We start from the raw sequence: 20,406 nt of genomic DNA on the forward strand, positions 1-20,406 counted from the left end.
GATTCCGGTGTCCATTGTATCGGATTGAGATCCCAGGTTCACCTCTCGACTTTGGTCAAGCATACAACAGGCCTTGGGGACAAGATTGGATATGAGCACTGCGTTTCACCCTCAAACGGATGGCTAATCAGAAAGAGTCATCCAAGTCTTGGAAGACCTATTACGGGCCTGTGTGCTAGAATTTGAAGGAAACTGGGAGGAACACATGGCATTGGTGGAGTTCACGTATAACAATAGTCACCAAGCCACAATAGGGATGGCCCCATATGAAGCCTTGTATGGTAGGAGGTGCAGAACTCCTTTGTGTTGGGAGGAAATTGGGGATCGGAAGTTATATGGCGCGGAGTTGGTCCAAGTCACCACGGAGAAAGTGAGAACTATCAGGGATCGCATCAAAGCCGCACAGGATAGACAGAAGAAGTATGCTGATGTGAGGAGAAGACCTCTTGAGTTTAGTACGGGGGACCAGGTGTTCCTGAAGGTAGCCCCATGGAAGAACATGTTACGGTTTGGATTGAAAGGGAAGTTGGCTCCCCGCTTCATCGGACCCTTCAAAATCTTACAGCGAGTAGGACCAGTAGCCTACAAAGTGGACTTGCCCCCACAGTTAGCCAAGGTCCATGATGTGTTCCATGTCTCCCTGTTAAGGAAAGCTGACGTGGATCCCGCCCGAGTTATACCCCAAGTCCCAGTAGAGGTCAAGGAAGACTTAACACTGGAAATAAGGCCCATAAGGATACTAGATCAGGAAGTGAAGGAGCTACGGAACAAAAAGATCCCCATCGTCATAATCTTATGGCGAAATGCTCAAATAGAAGAGGAAACTTGGGAGAGGGAGGCTGAGATGAGGAAAAAGTACCCCGATTTATTTGAACTACCAGGTATGAAGTGTGAAACCCCTTAAATTTCGAGGATCAAATTCATATTAAAGGGGGGGAGAATGTAAACACCCAAGAGAAAATATAGGTATATATATAAATTGATGACGCAGTTTTCGCTGCCGATCTCAGTTTTCGCTGCCGATTTCAGGATCGGCAGCGACGTAGTTTTCGCTGCCGATCTTAGTTTTCGCTGCCGATTTCAGGATCAGCAGCGACGCAGTTTTCGATGCCGATCTCAGTTTTCGCTGCCAATTCTTGGATCGGCAGCGACGCAGTTTTCGCTGCCGATTCTTGCATCGGCAGCGACGCAGTTTTCGCTGCCGATTTCTGCATCGGCAGTGACGCAGTTACTGTTTAAAAAAAATTAAATAAAATAATTAACTTAAAGAGCTGGGAGGGAGGGGTAAAACCGGTTTTAGATAAACCAAAACAAGGATAAGAACACATCTAAACCAACCCCCAAACAACCCACCTCATTTCATGGGGAGTATAAATACAAGGAGGAGAGAGAGAGGATGATCCATCCTCTTCCTAGAACAGCAGCTGCATGTCGTTCTTCCCTTCCTCTTTCACAACAGAAATCTAAACCAAACCAGTATAGAGTGCTTTGTGAACGTGTGAGGGTAAGATGAGACCTTGAGAGAAGACTGGACAGCTGCCTAGAGGAAAGGAAGAAGAGGGCTGGAAAATGTGAGAGGAAGAAGAAGGAGGAGAACCAGCAGGAGAAGAGAAATAATAGTGTCAAACCTTCCTCAAACTTAGTTAGTTTCGAAAGGTATGGGTCATGAAACTCCCTTCCTCTTCCCCTTAAGACCAAAAAACGGAAATGAAGAAGAAAAACCCTAAGGAAATTGACCTAAGACTTAAGCTAGCTGTGAAGGAAACTGAAATTAACTAGGAGAACAAGGAAACTGAAATGAAATGAAGTCAATTTCAAAACATCTAACAAAGAAATATGAATAAAATGGAAATAACAAATCATGGTAGAGGGCTGACTTTAACTAGGGGGTTGGCCAGCATATATGTGTGTGTTCTGTTGGGATTTGTTGAAGGATTATGTGCTGAAATTGATGGTTTTGGTGTGTGTGTGTTCTGCTGGAATTTATTGAAAGATTATATGCTGTAATTGATGGTTTTAATGTGTGTGTTCTGCTGGAATTTATTGAAAGATTATATGCTGTAATTGATGGTTTTAATGTGTGTGTTCTGCTGGAATTTATTGAAATATTATATGCTTAAATTGATGGTTTTCAGTGTGTGTGTTTTGCTGGGATTTTGTTGAAGGATTAGGTGCAGAAATGGATGGTTTCAATGTGTGTATTCTGCTGGAACTTAGTGACAGTGTATATGCTAGGGTTGTTAAAGCATGTGTGGTGTGTGTGTTCATGCCGAATTGTGTGTTGTGCAGCGAAACTCTGATTCGCTGTTGAAACTGTGTCAGCTGTAGCGAATTTGTGATTCGCTGCCGAAACTGAGTCTTCTGCAGCGAACTAGCATTCGCTGCCGAATTGTGTGTTGTGCAGCGAAACTCTGATTCGCTGCCGAAACTGTGTCAGCTGCAGCGAGTTAGCAGTCGCTGCCGAAACTGAGTCTTCTGCAGCGAACTAGCATACGCTGTCGAATTGTGTGTTGTTCAGCGAAACTCTGATTCGCTGCCGAAACTGTGTCAGCTGCAGCGAGTTAGCATTCGTTGTCGAAACTGAGTCTTCTGCAGCGAACTAGCATTCTCTGTCGAATTGTGTGTTGTGCAGCGAAACTCTGATTCGCTGCCGAAACTATGATGGCTGCAGTGAAATTGTGATTCGCTGTCGAATTGTGTGTTGTGCAGCGAAACTCTGATCCACTGCCGAAACTGTGTCAGTTGCAGCGAATTAGCATTCGCTGCCGAAACTGAGTCTTCTGCAGCGAACTAGCATTCGCTACCGAATTGTGTATTGTGCAGCGAAACTCTGATTCGCTGCCGAAACCGTGTGGGCTGTAGCGAAATTGTGATTCGTTGCCGAAACTGTGGCGCCAGCAGCGAAACAGTTTTCGCTGCTGGCTACCGGCAGCGAAACAGTTTTCGCTGCTGGCTACCGGCAGCGAAACAGTTTTCGCTGCCGAACTGGCTAGCGGCAGCGAAACAGTTTTCGCTGCCGAACTGGCTGCCTGCACCGAAACAGTTTTCACTACCGAATTGGGCAGCCTGCAGCGAACAAGTTTTCGCTGCTGATTTCTAAAATAAGCCTCTTAGGCAAAAAAAAATGACTTAAGTGCTAGTAACAATTTCATAGTATGATGGTGTAAAATGTGGAACACTTGAATGTGAACATATGAACTCTTGAAATAAGTGTGGTGACGAATGTGATTCAAAAAATATAAATGTGTTTATTTATGACCGTTGATGTCTTAGGTGGTGCGGTCGGGATTGGACCATCGTCAAGACAAGAACAACCCACAGGTGGAGCAAGTAGGTGACTTGCACCTTCTTTTTTTTTCATACGCTGATTAATAAAATACTTTAACATGATTATTACCATATTGTGTTAGAACTAATATTAGATCGTCGAACGCTTAAATGTTGACAAATGGTTGATTAGCTTCGGCTAATGGCATCCGAATGGATGGACGGGACAAAGAATGATTAGCTTCGGCTAATGGCATCCGAATGGATGGACGGGACAAAGAATGATTAGCTTCAGCTAATGGCATCCGAAGGGATGGCCGGGATAAATGAATGATTAGCTTCGGCTAATGGCATCCGAATGGATGACCAGGACAAATGAATGATTAGCTTCGGCTAATGGCATCCAAATGGATGGCCGGGACAAAGAATGATTAGCTTCGGCTAATGGCATCCGATGGGATGGCCGGGACAAATCAATGATTAGCTTCGGCTAATGGCATCCAAATGGATGGCTGGGACAAATGAATGCTTAGCTTCGGCTAATGGCATCCGAAGAGGATGACCGGGTGAGTGAATGGTTAACCTCAGCAAATGACGCCTTAAGAGGATAGCCGGGTTTAAGATTATGATTGATTGCAAAAATTGGTGCATTTATATACACTACAAGCTGTTTATATCAAGTACATGAAGAAATTATAAATGACAATGCTTCACTTAACTGCCAGACTGTTTAGTTACCATTATTATTATTTAGTAATTACATTCTCTTAAATGTTTTATACTGCTGCAGGGACGTCACACCCACAAGATGTCTAGGGAACCCGATACACGGGGACCTACTTTTGCAATGGATCATGTAGATGCATTCTAAATCACAATTGTATTTTATATGAATCAATGTACTGAATGTATAACTTTTATTAGATCCTTTTTGTTTAAGTTTGTAATGGCTATTAGTAGGATGGGAATGCAAACTCATGTCTATGTGTGTATATTTTTAATATGAACTTTTAATCATGCAGCCATAATATTACGTGTTTATGTAAGATTCACTTTTAAATGAAATGTTGATTGTATGAATTGTATTTTGATGATGTGAGGGATCAAATTCGCTGATTATATATATATATATATATATATATATATATATATATATATATATATATATATATATATATATATATATAACCGGGTTGTTACAGAAATTGTTGTATTGTTTTTAACTAAAAGAAACTAGCAATAGATGAATTTAAATTTAAAAAATAGTTAAGCTAAATACACTTGTTTTTTATTTTCTAATTTAAGCAAAATAAATATCAAGCACCACTATAGTTATTGTTTTTCTTTTTTAACCTAAGTTGGATCAATAAAAATGATTTAAGATGTTAATCACTTATTATTTTTTATTTTTTCAATTTTATCTCTCCATTGTTATTTTTTTTTATTGGAATTGTTGTATTGTTTTAACTAAGCATATTTTCTTTTTTTATTTTATATATAGTTTTTTATGACTCAAGAACCTAATTTGTAAAGATAAAAATAAATTTAGGATTCTTTTTCTATATTTGAACCAATAAAAAATATTTAATAACTTGGTATATTTTTCTTACATGCGAACAAATCAAAGAAATTTTAATTTGTTTTAGCACATAGATAAATAAAAAGATTTTAATTATACAAATATTCTACTTACAGACAAAAAAGTCATTTTAGAATATTTATTTTGGTGTTAACATAATTGCAACTAATCATATAATAATTAACTTATCAATTATTTTATTTTTTCTAATTAGTAGCCAGTACAATAACAACTAATTAAAAATAATTATTAAAAAACAAGAATAGAATATGTTCAAACAATTTGGTCCAAACAAAGTTGGGTTAGCGTTTTTTGATAATTGAATGAATGCTTTCTTTTTACAATAAGATGAGATTATTTTGCTTCATTATGTCTACAGTCGAGACTTGAGAATTTATCTTGCATAAGTAGCCCAATTTTCTTCGAAAAAAAAATAAAAACTACAAAAATGTAAAGATGTAAAAGAAGAAAAATCGTAATAAAAGTAAAATTTTCATTGCATATAATTATTCTAATAAAATAAAACCGATAATTTCCTTTTGGGGTGGGGGTATGTATATGCACATTGATAATTGGGTTAAAAAATGATAGACTTGATTAATTGATATTTAGGAAAGTACATATAATTAATCTATATATTATGTTTGTCAACAACTTAACAACTGCCTCCGTAGCATAGTGGTAGTGCGTTCGCTTCGTAAGCGAAAGGTCGCGAGTTCGATCCTCGCCGGGGGCTAATTGTTTTGTTGATAGAAGTTTTAATTCGGGCAAAGGATCTCAGAGCTCTTAAACAGATTCTGGAAGCCATGCATGCAGGCTAAGGGGCTCTTGGAGACTAGTAAAGAAGAGCAGGCTTCGAATTTTGTACCCCAGAGAGTTCAGGAACCAAAATGTAGCAGTCCTGGTCAAAAGCCAAGGTTGCTAAACCAACAGAACAATCATGTTGGTGTTCCCACAGATAAAAGTTCTGATACTTTGAGGTCTTTTATGAATCCCCAATTGTGATCATGAAACCTGCCAAACTAGTTGAGAAATCAGTAATTACAACAGCTGGGCTTCATAAAATTCCAACCAGTGGATATGCAGACAGTAAGAAGGGATCCATTAATAGCCGGACAGCTAAAGATCAATCTCCAAGAAACAGCAAGAGAGATTCTTCTGCCAGCTCCAGTGAGAAGAGAACTGCTGTCAAGAATACAAAATCAACTCAATCCTCAACAAGGGCCAAAAGAAAGCTACACGCATTCAGTAAAGAGTTCAGGATCTGTGAGCCTGAGACTCCAACAGAAGAAACTTGACCTAGAGAAGCTATCTCGTCCACCTACCCCTCCATCTGATACTGGCAAACCAAGAAGACAATCCAACAGGCAGCCAACAGAAATAGGTTCCCCTGGTGGAAAACACGGGGTAAAATATCCCAAATTTGCAGAGAGTGATGACCACTTTAGTCAGATAAGTGATGAATCAAGAACCTCGAGTCACCAAGGAGATGACACATCTTTGCAATCTGATGGTACTGTTTTTGACTTAAAGAAGGGTATTGAAGTCACCAGCACCCAACTATCTACTGTGAACTATGGTGACCTGAGTCCTACCCTAAATGCTACCAGAAGCTTAGTTTCTGGCCCACTACAGAAAGTAAGCGGTTTTGAAATTCCCTAGTCACTCAACTATTCTGATCATATTGTTGACGCCTTTTGTTTTCTTCGTCTCAGAAATCAACATCGATGTTTGAAGAAGACAGGACATCACAGGAACTTCTTGTTGCACCAGAGCATCCTACTCCTGTCTCTGTACTTGATGCATTGGTATATAGAGATGATGCATTATCTCCTGTAAAGCAGATACCAAATATGCTCAAAGGTAAAGTTCTGTTCTGGATAAAAAACTTATAGTTGGATGTTGCTGCAATTGAAACTAACTATAATTGGTATTGGAGGTGCAATGACCTGATATTTTATATTGTTTGGATTAGATTAAGTTCATCTATAACAACCTTTACATAGGAATTATGAAAATAATTTGTCTGCCTGTTTATCTGTCTAATTAGGTGAAACCATGTTGTTGTGGGGATTCATTCTCCACTTGCTACATGCAATTTTTTTTTTTTTGGGCTCTGAATTTTCTGGTTTTGCTATTAGCTTCTAAATATCCCATGTAGCATCTGTGTCTGTATGCTCTTTGCAACACACTTCAGGAAATTTATCATGCATTGAGATAGTTTCTGTTCATCATATTATGCAGTCAGCAATCAAGGTTTTGGAGAGTGTTATGACAAGTTGCAAGCTTTTTTTGATCCATGAGTCATTATTCTATTAGAATTCTGGGTTTCACTACTTGGCCCAGGGTCAACTTTGCCGTTTCATTAAATGGAGTATGTGGTATCAACAGGGATAGAATAGAGCATAAACAATGAGCAATTTTGCTGTCACTTTATTTTTTTGATTTTTTAAAGCTTACCTCATCTCGAGGGACATTATTTCATATTGCAGGGGAAGGCACTAAAGATTCCCATGATCAACAGAGTGAAGATCAGTGGAACCTTGCAGATAACTTGTCTAACAGCATGACCTCTGTCCTCTCTACAGAGATCAATCGCAGGAAATTACAGAACATTGAAAATTTGGTACAAAAGCTTAGACGATTGAACTCCACTCACAATGAAGCGAGCACAGATTACATAGCATCGCTTTGTGAGAACCCAAATCCAGACCAAGGATACATTTCAGAGATTTTGTTAGCCTCTGGTCTTCTACTCAGAGACCTTGGCTCTGGCCTGACAACATTTCAACTCCACCCATCAGGTTACCCCATTAACCCAGAGTTATTCATGGTATTGGAGCAAACCAAGGCCAGCAATTCAGTTTCAAAAGAAGAAGGTAGCCCTGGAAAGTCTTTCCATTCAAAACCAAACCTGGAGAAGTTTCATTGGAAGCTCATATTTGATGCTGTTAATGAAATTCTTGTCAAAAAGTTGGCTTCAGTGGGGCCCTCTCCTGAGCCTTCGTTGAAGTCTGCTAAGCTGGCAAAGAAGGCGCTCAGTGCTCAAAAGCTTCTGAAAGAATTATGTTCGGATATGGAACAACTTCAAATCAAGAAATCAGAATGCAGCTTAGAGGATGAGGAGGATGGTTTGAAAAGCTTTTTGTGGGATGATGTGATGCATCGGTCAGAGAGCTGGATAGATTTTCACAGTGAGATTTCTGGCATAGTGTTAGATGTTGAGCGTTTGGTCTTCAAGGACTTAGTTAATAAGATTGTGATTAGTGAGGCAGCTGGTTTACGCACCAAACCACGTAGGCGGAGGCAGCTGTTTGGGAAGTAGCTTGCTATCTGCAAAATAGCATCTTCTAATTATTATTCTTGCTTTTCTTTTTGTTCGTTATTCTTTTGTCTTCTCTTTTCCCTTTGCCAGTTTATCTTGTTTCCTGTTGTTTAAAGCAAATAATTTGTGGCTAAGCACTGGAATTATATGCTGGATTGTATAGAAATTGACCTTTTAGATCATGACACCACATATTGATAAAGAAGGAATGCATGCAACTTCTTTGTTTGTGCTTTTGAATTGTGTTTTCAATTCTAAAGAAATTGACTTTTTAGATCATGACATCACGTATTGATAAGAAGGTATGCAACTTGTTTGTACTTTTGAATTGTGTTTTCAACTTCTTAGAGCTGCAAATTTCTGAGTTGCAGTGAGGCTAGAGGCGAATTTCTGAATCGTAGAAGGTTAAGAAATAAAAATCAAAAGGTCGATGTTTCAGGTCTTAAATCAAGGTTAAGACAAAAGGGCGCGGTAGCGAGCCTAAGGGGGCGTTGTCGCGGCCTCCACAAACACGGAAGGCGCAACAAAGGAAAAGCATAGGACTGCTACTATTCGAGTGCTTGCTCAGGTAGCCCTGACAGAAACCGGTGCCGAGTAAAGGTCAAGACCATTATCGTCGAACTCTTGAAGCTGAGTGTACAACCCTTACCGGGTAGAGGCTTCTTCACTAGCAAGTCATGTCTTGGATATTTATCTCCTTGAGACTTTATCTTCTTCTAGTATGAATTTAGATAGCTACAATGGTTTAACTGACCAGTTAGCAAAATGCAAGTCTCCGCCTTTAGCGAATCATGTAGGACACCAACACCATGCACAAAATTCTACCCACAATGTTTAGGGGGTTAGCTCGAACTTGGTATCATAACTTTGGCGTAGGCTCCATCCTCAAATATGAGGACCTCTACATGAAGCTTATAACTCGGTTCTCCAAAAGAATCTTAGTAAAAAAGATCTCCGCCAAACCATTTGCTGCCTCTCGAAGAGAGCATGAGAGCACTGAGGCTTACCACATCAGGTTCAATGAAAAAAATATTAAAGGTAAATGGCTTTCTGGAGTTTGTTGCTACTAAAGCCCTGATCAACAGGGTTGATGACTCGGTCCTATGGAGAGCTCTGTGGCTCCATGAAAGCAATATTTTGAAAGTCAAGCAAGTGATGAAGAATTATATTCAGGGTAAGAAAAATGAGTGTGGTGAGACAATCTCATCTATATTTTCATAAATAGCGGGAACAATGATCTAAAGAGAGTCGGTCACATATTAACCCCATACATATAAAAAGAACCCAAAAGAGGTGCACGGTTGCCTTATCTTCTAGGAGCTCCCAATCACATCCTTTAATACCACTTGAATAGAGGTTTCTATAGCTATCCAAGGAAAATGCTACGTGTGCCGTCCTTCCCCAGGAAAGGAAACCCTCGACACAAGAATCAAAATATAATAATGTTTGTTCTACAAGGACAAAGTACAAGATACAAAAGAATGAAATAAAAGGGTTCATTAGTAAGGGTTATCTTTGTAACAAAGGACCTTTTTTTTTTTTTTGATTCATGTGGGGTGTCCGGGCCAGCTTGCGCGCACCACGACTATTCCCCACGGCCCACTGGACATCCTGCAAGCCCAAGGGCAGGTTAGGCACTGCGGGGGTGACAGGCGTGCACATAGAGGGTCGAACTCGGGACGGGAGCGGAACAAGTCACACGATTGACCACAGCAGCTAGGCCCTCAAGTGCTGTAACAAAGGACTTTTGGTCTAACTAGAGAGGGAGATAGGTAGGTACACACTAAGGTGCATTACCAGAAATAAATATGATCATGAGCGAGAGTCTAGTAAAAATAATAATAAAAAGGTTATCAAGAATAAGTTCTTGTGACATCTTGTCTTTCGAACCATTTACATAAATAAATTGATTGTCTTCACCTTGGATAATTTTCCCTTATGAAGATGATGCAAACCTCACGAATATAAAGTTTAAGAAACTCACAGCTAAGTAAGACATTTCTCAAAAAAGTTAAGATCAAGTTTAGAATTAAACATGACAAAACAACAACTTGTATTGAGATGCCAAGATAATAAGTAACCAACCTTGACCCAACGCCTGTAATTAAGATGCAAATAAGAAGTATTGAAGATGCCATAAAACTTGATTAATTCACCTGGTAGATCAGAAACATTAAAAATAACTTTAACACCATACTTACTTGGTAGATTCACTATATAGACATTATCATTAATTTTTTCAAGGATTTGAAATGGTCTATCTTCCATCTCCTCTTGGCATCAACTTGGATTTTTTACATTCAGGAAACCTCTCCTTACACATATACACCCAAACCACCTGGTTCAAAGATAACTTTTTTTTTCTGCTCTTATTAGCTTTTGAATGCATATTGCTCATTCTTTTCCTACATCAAAATAGCTCCAATACCTATCCTGAAAACATCACATTCAATCTCAAAAGTTTTTATAAAGTCAGGTAATGATAACAATGGAGCCAAGATTAATTTTCTCATTAATAAATTAAATGCATGCCTTTGTTTTTTTTACCTCATTTAAATCCTACTCATTTTTTTTAACAATCTCATTAAAATGTGCAACTAGAGTGCTGCAATCTTTAACAAATCTTTTATCAGAACTAGTTAAATCATGAAAAAATTTTAAACTTTTTACTTTGGTGATTAACTTAGGTATATGCCATTCTTGGATAGCCTTTACATTTTTCTCATCCATTTTAATTCCCTTTTCACTAACAACATATCCATGAAAGATAATTTTCTCCATGCAAAAGCTATACTTTTTAAGATTAACATACAAATATTCTTTTTCACAAAACAACCAGTAATATTCCTTAAATGTTCAACATGCTCCTCTAAATTCTTGCTATAAATAAAAACATCATCAAAATAAAACACACCAAACTTACCTATAAAATAACACAAAACATTATTCATTAATCTCATGAAAGTACTAGGTGCATTAGTAAGTTCAAAAGACATAACTAACCACTCATACAAATTATATTTAGTTTTAAAGGCAGTTTTCCATTCATTTCCCTCTTTCATTCTTATTTCATGATGTTCACTTTTCAAGTCAATCTTAAAAAATACATAGGATCCATGCAATTCATATGACATATCATCAAGTCTATGTATTAGATGTTTATACTTTACCATAATATTGTTGATGGCACAACAAGCAACACAAATCCTCCAAGTCCTATTCTTTTTCGGTACTAACAAAACTGAATCTGCACATGGACTCATGCTTTCTTTTATGTACCTTTTTGTAATCAATTCTTCCACTTGCCTTTGAACTTTCTTTGTCTAATCGGGATTACTTCTATATGTTGGCCGATTAGGTATATATGCTTTAGATACAAGATCAATTTGGTGCTCAATTTCCCTAATAAGTAGCAACCCACTAGGAATTTCATCATGAAAGATCTTAAAATCTTGTAATAAAAAAACATAAACACTAGGAATACAATGATCAAGGTCGTTAGTGTTAAAATATGTCTTCTTATACATAAGTAAAATTATAGGCATGTCAGGAAAATAAATATTATTAATCTCACACCCCTTTGCATAAAAATTATTATGTTTCTTAATTGTTTCCACTCTTTTCTTTCCTCACCCTTCTTTTATTCTCTTCTCTTTTCTTTTTTCCTCTCTTGGTTGAATCCCCACTAATTTCTATTTTGGCCATATCTAACCTGCTTCTCTCTTGTCTCATTTTATCTTCACTCTTTCTCACACCCTTATATGGTTGATATTTTTCTTCAGCTTTTCTTTCTCTTTTCAATTTTAATTGGCCTTCATACACTTGTCTATGGGACAATGGTACAAGTGTGGATGTCTTCTTATTTTTCGCAAGAAAATATATGTTCTTAAACCCACCATTCTTAGCCTTTTTATTAAATCACCAAGGCCTCCCCAACAAATAAATGAGTAGTATGTATAGGCACAAGATTACAAAACACCTCATTCTTATATTTTCCAACTGAAAAAGAAACCAAAACCTGCTTATTAATTCTTACTTCTCCACAATCATTCCACCATTAAAGTCTATAAGGCTTTTTATGTTTAATAATGTTCAGAATTAATTTTCTAACAAGTGTAATACTAGCAATATTAGCACAACTCTCATTATCAATAATTACACTACATACCTCATTATTTATTTGACATCTAGTATATAATATATTCTTCATTTGTTACTTTAAACCCTTTAATCTGAACATTAAGTGTTCTCCAAATCATCAAAGTCTCTCTATCAACTAGATACTCAATATTACTATAATCCTCAAGTGGTGGCATCTCATCCTCCTTGAATTTGTCACTTTCGAATTTAATATCCCCATGCTCCCTCATAAACATAATCTTTTTGTTTGAACACTGTGAAGCTATATGTTCACTCCCCAAACACCTGAAACACTTAATATCACAATTACGATTAGATGGGATCTTGGTTTTACCTTTTGTTTCAATGGCCGAATCTTTCCTCCAAGCCTTAGATGATTCGACTTTGTTACCCATAATATTCAGCTTTGATGTTGTAGCCTTTTCTCTCTTATAACTCAACCTCTAAGTTGAAAAGGAGCCCAAGTTATCTCATTGAAGTGTACTACCCTTTCTATTAAACTGTCTATTTATTTTGGTAGCCATATGAAACATATCTTCAAGCTCAACATAGTGCAGCAACTCAACCACATTAGTTATCTCTTTACTCAATCCATTCAAGAACCTTGCCATTATAGCTTTTCTATCCTTCACAATATTAACTCTAATTATAACAATCTCTATTTTTGTGTGGTAATCCTCCACACTTTTAGAACTCTGAGATAAAGTTTGCAATATTTGATATAATTCCCTATACAATAAGTTGATCCCATTAAAAAATAACATAATCATTAAACTCATTAATAACAAATTTACTTTCTTTACATTGGAGCAATAGTGACTGTAAAAAATCAAGTTCACTTTCTTTTCTCATTTCAAAAAAGCTTTCGGATCATTTTTTCCTTGAAAATTCAAAATCTTCATCTTAATGCTTCCCAAATCTCTATCCAAGCCATCCTGAAATCCATTCTACTTGTCTATTCTCATATGGCTAAATTGCTCAAGTGGCCGAACTCTCATAGGCCTTTGGTTTCTATGTTGCCAAAACCTACCACCATGGTTATCATATAAATACTTAGCCTTCTCATTTGTATTTTTAGCTATAGATTCTTTCGAAGGTGAATTGACTCATCTTGCAGACCTTCTTCCTTTCAAACCCTTATAGTTTGACCCATCTAAAAAACTAGCCACTTCAGTTCTCAAACCAGCCTTTCCACTTTACTTTGACAAACTTTGTATTCATCAACTCCACTTGTTATGACATGACCAAATAACCCAATTCGGGTCTAATCTTTTAGTGGCGATGATCTACTCTTAGTTGACATTGTTAAGAGCTAAAAATTAAGTTACTAGCGAATCCTCTCTCTTTCACTCACACAAACACACACTTACATACTCAATAGATGTCATTCCTCTTGTGTTTCAAACAAAGTTTTGGCTTTTTACTCTAATATACTCACCTTCGTCTTTTACCACTCAATTATCATGATTTCGGTTCTTTAAGTAAATAACTCACAACAAATCAAAGATTAATATCTTAATAGCATAATAAAAAAGATGCAAAGAAGCAATAAAGATTAAAAATTATCAATACAAAACTATGAATATAAAAACACGAATATCAATATGAATTCGTGCGAAATATAAATGATATGAAGACATAAAATAAAAGACTATGAAGACTAAAAAACCAATGAAATAAGATTTAAAAACTCAAAATAATGATATAACTTTCAATTATATATATATGGTGGCTAAAACTAATAAAAAAACAATGATGCAAAAACTACCCTTTTATTTTTGTAACTTTCAAGAAAACCCAACCATGTGAACCTAAAATACCCAAATCAAGATTTATCTCAAAGAAACCCCAAGACTCAAGATTTGTTTTTCCAGATTTAAAGCAAGTGGCCAAACTCTATGTTTATTTTAATCAAGATTTGCGGCAAACCCTAAAAAATTATCTTCTTGAGATTTTTTTTTGTTTTTTATAAGACTTTATTTAATCAAGATCACAAATAATTTTCTTTTTTTTACTCGATGTCGTAACTATTTTTTAGAGAAGATAAAGAACTCGACAACAATGGAGTATGCAAAAACTTGAAGATAAAAGGGATATAACTTGGTTTAAAGCCTTGCTCTAATACCAACTGATGTGAACCCCATGGATATAAAGACCAAGAAATCCACAACCAAGTAAGACACTTCCCAATAAAGCTAAGATCAGGTTTGGAATTGAGCTTGACACAACAATAAAATGTATCAAGGCATCAAGACTATAAGTGACCAACCCCCACCCAACGCTTATAATCGAGATGCAAACAAGAAGTATAAAAGATGCCACCAAACTTGATTAATTCTTTGATCAGTGAGAGTAGTTCCAAGAGGAACCAAGAGTAAAAGCAAACTCTTACACATAAATTTTATTTCTAAATAATCAATCCCTATTTTATTAATTTTTTTTATAAAACCTAAATACAAGCAAAATAACCTTATTTATACAAGGTAAAAAGTCCTAAACAATAATAAAAAAGTTCTAAATAAAATAGAAAAAAATCTTAAATCAACTAGGAAACTAATACAATTCTTGCATATTAGCTCTTGAACCTTATCGCAAGTCCTTTCCAATGTTTGATCATTATGAAATTTTAGCCCTTTATAGAAATAAACCTTTAAAATCATCTAGCAAAATCCCATCCTAATCAAAATGTCAGATAAAAAATTATGTCTGTTAGAGTAAAACTATGTAATAGAAAAAATAAGCCTTTTAACTGTCAAAATTAATTAGCCCATGAAATAGATGAATAAGGGCGCCCTCTTATGCATAAATTAAATTGATTAAGGTCTAATCTTTATTTGTTGATGTTTTCTCCTTGAAATCCATAGTGGCCCAAATATTCTGAATAAGCTCATTGAATGTATATTTGAGATTTTTTGCTCTTGATCTTGTAATTGACCTAATTAAAACTTGTAATGGATCTTTTGGTGTAGTCTTGATCATATCACAAGATGTGTTGGTAATCACCATTTTAACCACTAGGTGCACAATGTTCTAGTATATAATGGCATATAATAAATATTATATCTAAAGACATGATTTGATAGATAACAATTGATAACTTTAGATTGTCCCCACTCAAAACTCCATAAATTGAGATAGAAGATAAAGACATATCAGTTGGCAATGTGCTAGAGGTACTAGTCACCATGGACATCTATCATAGTTGTAGAACTTTCCAATAAACATTCATAGTCAATAAAATGAATTTAGTCTACAATGTCATTATTAGAAGACCCATATTGCTTGAGATACGTATTGTAACTAGTACTAGATATCTAGTCATGAAATCTCTATAGAAATGGGGGTGACCATTATAAAAGTGGATGAGTTAGCCTTAAGAAGAAGTTCCTCAACTTATTTTAAGGAAAAAAAAGAGTCATGCTTGTAAGGGATCATGAGAATCTAAAAGAAAAAAAAACATGCATAAATGTTAAGGAGTTACAAAAGGCTAACCTCTAAGAAAATGAATTGACCATGATTACCATTATAATATTCACACTAAACCTTGAACAAGTAAAAGCCCTAATGGAGTTGTTCAAAATTTAAAGTGGTAATTTTTCCTTCAAACCCTTAGACATGCCTAGATCAACCCTAAATGGTCACCCATAGGCTGAATATAAACTATATTTTGCTCCTGTATGTTAAAAGAAAAGGAACTTTGATAGAGAGGAGGAAAAAGACAATATCAATAGAAGTGAATTAAGTATTAGATGCAAGTTTCATTCAAAAAGTGATATACCTCGAATAGTTACTCAATATGATCATAGTAAAGAAAACTTTCCCCTCTATAAAATCAATAGCTTAGTGGATTTCACTACGAGCTTTGACTATTTTAGTTCTTTATATGCAAACTCAAGGTATCATTATATACTCATGCACTCCAATAATAAGAAATAAGCATTTTTTTTTATGAGTGACTTGGATACATGCTACTATTAGGTCATGTTGTCTAGGCTAAAAAAAATATTGGAACCATTTATAAGCCACGTATCCAAGGATGGTTTACTATATCTTTAAAGATCAATTGGGACAAAAATGAAAGCCTTTGTAGATGATATGATTGTGAAAAGTATAAGGTTTGAACAACACCTTCAAGATCTCCAGGAACTATTTTTGATTCTCTATAAATATCAGATGAAATTGAACCCTACCAAATGCATGTTTCCTATTAGAGGAGGAAAGTTTTTGGTTTTCTTAGTTAGAGCTAAGGGATAGAGTCAAATCTTAAAAAAGTACATACCATCTTAGACATGATGCCTTATAGTTAATAAAGGATATGTAAAGGCTCACAAGAAAGGTTGTGACCCTTGACAAGTTCTGTAACATCTCATAATTTACATACTATTTGGAACATATATCCAAACCACTTTTATGAAAAATAGGACTTGTAACAGTCCCAATTTCCAGGAAGACACACAACAGGTAAACAAAAATTTTAGAATTTTTTTTATACAAGTTCCAATGAAATTTCTACCAAAATTTTAGCGGAGTTCCCTCTATACCAGGAGGTCCCAAGTTATCGACAAAATCATATTACACTTCTAATTTCATTTCACATTCCGATTCAATCATCGTAGATCTTAACCCAACCCAACTCATCTTCATCAACACAACACACCTTATTCAATAACATCATACAATTCAAGTTCACAAAATAATAATGCACTATTCAATTGTTATATAATATCATCACATAAACTATATCTTGCATAATAACATCATATAATGCAATTCAAGTGAAGGATTCGATTTTAACTATAAACATGCATGATTAAACAAGTACTTATAATTACATACATTAGATGAAAGTCATACATCTAAATTTACGGATTAATATTACATTTCAAGTTCTAGGATATAAGTCTCTTAATTTACAAAATAATTACATGTCCAAAAGTAAAAGGTGACTAAACTAATATCCCTCTTGATGTGACCATAATGGACCTGAAAACAGAAATTAACATGTACATATAAATAAAAAGTAGTAACAAACAATAACAACGACAAATAATAATTTCCATGGCATTTCTTTCATATATAAAATTAAATATAGACCTCTTTTATAACATACATTTTTCATCAAATATCCTAACCCATTTGCCAAGAATAATTTCATCTTGAAAATCTCAACTCAACTCAATGGTTTCGAACACCATCTCCTTATGAATCATTTCTTACATGATACCAAGATATTCCTCTCTTGGTATCTTTAGTTTATCCCATTCTTTTAAAATAACTAATCAATACTCTCTCCCATTCTCTGGAAGGTAGTTGTCGATACTAATAAATCTCATTAATATCATTAGTCTCTCAATACCGAGTTAGACTAATCAATTCCATTCAAGTATCGATATCAATACAACATAGCATTAACTATTCTTACCCTAGAATAGTTAATTAATTCTTATCCATATCTGGTTTACCATAAAAGTTGCTGATGTCAAGAATCCTTGACATCATTAGTCTTCTTACGTGGCTAATCACACCAGAAATGGTTGTCGACACCAATACGATCCATTAATATCATTAACTATTCCCAACCTATAATAATTAATCAATTTATTTTTTTCCTTAATCGGGAGTAACCATGCCGATGTTAGTAATCTTTACTAACATTATTAGTCATCCAATTACCTGAGATTGACTAATCAATTTAAGGAATGCCAGTACTAATGGAACCATATTGATACCATTATCTATCCAAACCCAGATAGTTAATCAATGTCATTTGAAATGCTGGTACCAATAGAACCCCATTGATACCATTAGCTATCCAAACCTGAATAGTTAATCAATGTCATCTCAACCTATCATCCGTACTGATCCCGTTTTATTTTTCTTATTAACATCATATACATATGCTACCAAGTTCAAAGCATTAACATGCCAAACAATTTAAAATAACAGAAAATAGAAAGCATTGGTATTGGGCACTTACCTACTGTAAAAGCTTGACTAGTAGTCACAGGCTATTGTCTAGGTCTTGTGGCTCCCCCTGCATCAACAAGTATACCACGTCATTACTCATGAGCGTTTGTTTCTTCTAAATCCAAAATCTATACAAATTTCTCTTTAATCATCTCATTCATTATTACTTTTTTTTCTTAAATTTACATCTCATGTTCCCATTAAATCCTTTTTCCTTAGGTTCTTAATTAAGAATGCAAACCAACATCACAATCAACATAATTCCTCATTCGAACACTGTTTTGTGTTTCATCTCATTGTTATACCTTCATGAATTCTCATCATTTTAATTCATATAAACACATCATCAAGCTAAGGATTCAAATAAAACACCCTTCATCTTATTACATCAATGGTTGATCACACACTTAGCAACAAACTACTAATTTTCTTTCAAATTTATTTATTATTTCAACTCATTTCAATCCTATTACATGTCACAAACATCAATTAAATTAAATTTATCATTTACCTCAAAATTCATCATGGATCCTAACCTCAATTCGATGAAAAATCAATGGAAACTTAACAGATATTGCAAGAACTTGTTAAATAGATGTTGGGACACCTTACTAAGGAGTAATCTAGGTTCCAAGTGGTAACAAATCAAGGATTCCCACCTCTTCTTCCTTGTTTGCTATTACCGCCGCTTCCCTCTCACTCTATCCCCAATTGTTTCTTTCAAAAACACTCTAAATCTAAGTGATTTTATTGCCTACATCCGTTAGCATCACAAACTCTCTTCATTTCCTTGTTTTTCTCTAGGTTTTTTAAGGAGTTTTCAAGCAAAAATGGAGTTTTCTCCTCCTCTTTCAATCCTCCCCATGGCCAGCTACCCCCAAGCCTATTATAGGTAAAAGGCAAAAATTATCAGATCCCTACTATATCTTTTCAAATAGTAACTTTAATAGTTATCGGGTATTATTTCCCCTCGTCCCGGTATATTTTTAATATCAATTTTCAACAGGCGATATTGAAATTTATTAATTTATACCTCAGTGCCTTTCTTTCATCATAAATCACTTCCATTAAAATTTAATTCACATTTTGAACCATTTTTTATTTTCAAGCATTTTTACACTTCTATATTTAAAAATTTGTTCGCTATCTATTTTTTTGAATTTCAAAGGTTTATATCCATTCCTTTACTGCAAGTATCAAATCCTCATTTTTTGTATTTTATTTGCTTAATTTCCTTATACACTTCTTTTTGAAATTTTATGGAACTCCTGAGTTGTACCTGGTTTACATTTCTTAATCAAACATTTACAAGAAATGATTTTGGATCAATTTTCATATCCTTACCTTTATATATACATATATTTGTGTCTCATTTATCAAAATTCACACATTATTCATTTTATTTCCTTTACTCAATTTAAAATATTTCTCTAATTTTTTGCTAAATTTGTACCTGGGGTTTACAGGACCATTTTTTTTCCAACTCATCGTGATACAATCTTCCAATTCACATTATAAACAACTTTCAACTTTTTTTTAATACTAGTGAATTCTTTTCTTACATAATACTTAGAATATCTTTCTTTTGCATTTTGATCATGCTCACAATGCATCCTTAATACAACCTTTTTATTTATGAACCCACGTGATAATGATTTCCATTTCTTTAGCCTTTTAATGAGGATTGCCAACCCTAATTGTTTATAACATGCACTAGCAATGAAGAATCAAACGTTATCCAACTTTTCTTAGTATATTTAATATACTTAAACATATTGGAACATCCATTTATTAACCATTTCTTTTTAATATATTTTACTAAAAAAAATTCCTTTCCTTAGGAACTAGCCATATTCTCTATCACATTACTAATGGTTTATCAAGTTAAATGGGTACATTTGTCTAGTTTAATGAAATTTTGGTAAAGCTTCCTCATACGGGACTCTACTTAAAATTTAGTCCACCCCATGAAAATCAACACCATAACCACAATCATTCATTACCATGTAACACAATCCTCTTATCATTCCATATGTAGCCTCAAGCATACCTTAACTCATCCTCCCTCACATCCATAAAATACCATTTTTTATATCTCTTAATACAATAAAGAATTCTATACTTGATT

General features: G+C 35.0%; 1 protein-coding gene, 1 non-coding gene and 1 pseudogene across 2 annotated transcripts; all 3 read left to right on the forward strand.

The window, feature by feature from the left end:
* Positions 1–205: 205 nt before the first annotated feature.
* Positions 206–5,851, forward strand: LOC133678844 (uncharacterized). Its single transcript, XM_062101359.1, has 4 exons — positions 206–881; positions 2,166–2,254; positions 4,058–4,123; positions 5,663–5,851. The coding sequence occupies exons 1-4, from the start codon at positions 206–208 to the stop codon at positions 5,849–5,851; spliced, it is 1,020 nt and encodes a 339-aa protein (XP_061957343.1).
* On the forward strand, positions 5,511–5,582 carry TRNAT-CGU (transfer RNA threonine (anticodon CGU)). Its single transcript has one exon. It is a non-coding gene; the product is annotated as a tRNA-Thr (tRNA).
* On the forward strand, positions 5,737–8,407 carry LOC133677898 (protein LONGIFOLIA 1-like; annotated as a pseudogene).
* Positions 8,408–20,406: the final 11,999 nt, after the last annotated feature.

This window comes from Populus nigra, chromosome 18, assembly GCF_951802175.1.
Source record: "Populus nigra chromosome 18, ddPopNigr1.1, whole genome shotgun sequence".
NCBI classification, from domain to species: Eukaryota; Viridiplantae; Streptophyta; class Magnoliopsida; order Malpighiales; family Salicaceae; genus Populus; species Populus nigra.

Coding starts and splice junctions, on each gene's coding strand:
- LOC133678844 (XM_062101359.1), top strand. CDS start 206: ATGGCATTGGTGGAGTTCACGTATAACAATAGTCACCAAGCCACAATA. Junction 2,255..4,057: donor GGGTTGTTAAAGCATGTGTG/GTGTGTGTGTTC, acceptor ATACTGCTGCAG/GGACGTCACACCCACAAGAT. Junction 4,124..5,662: donor CTACTTTTGCAATGGATCAT/GTAGATGCATTC, acceptor CCATGCATGCAG/GCTAAGGGGCTCTTGGAGAC.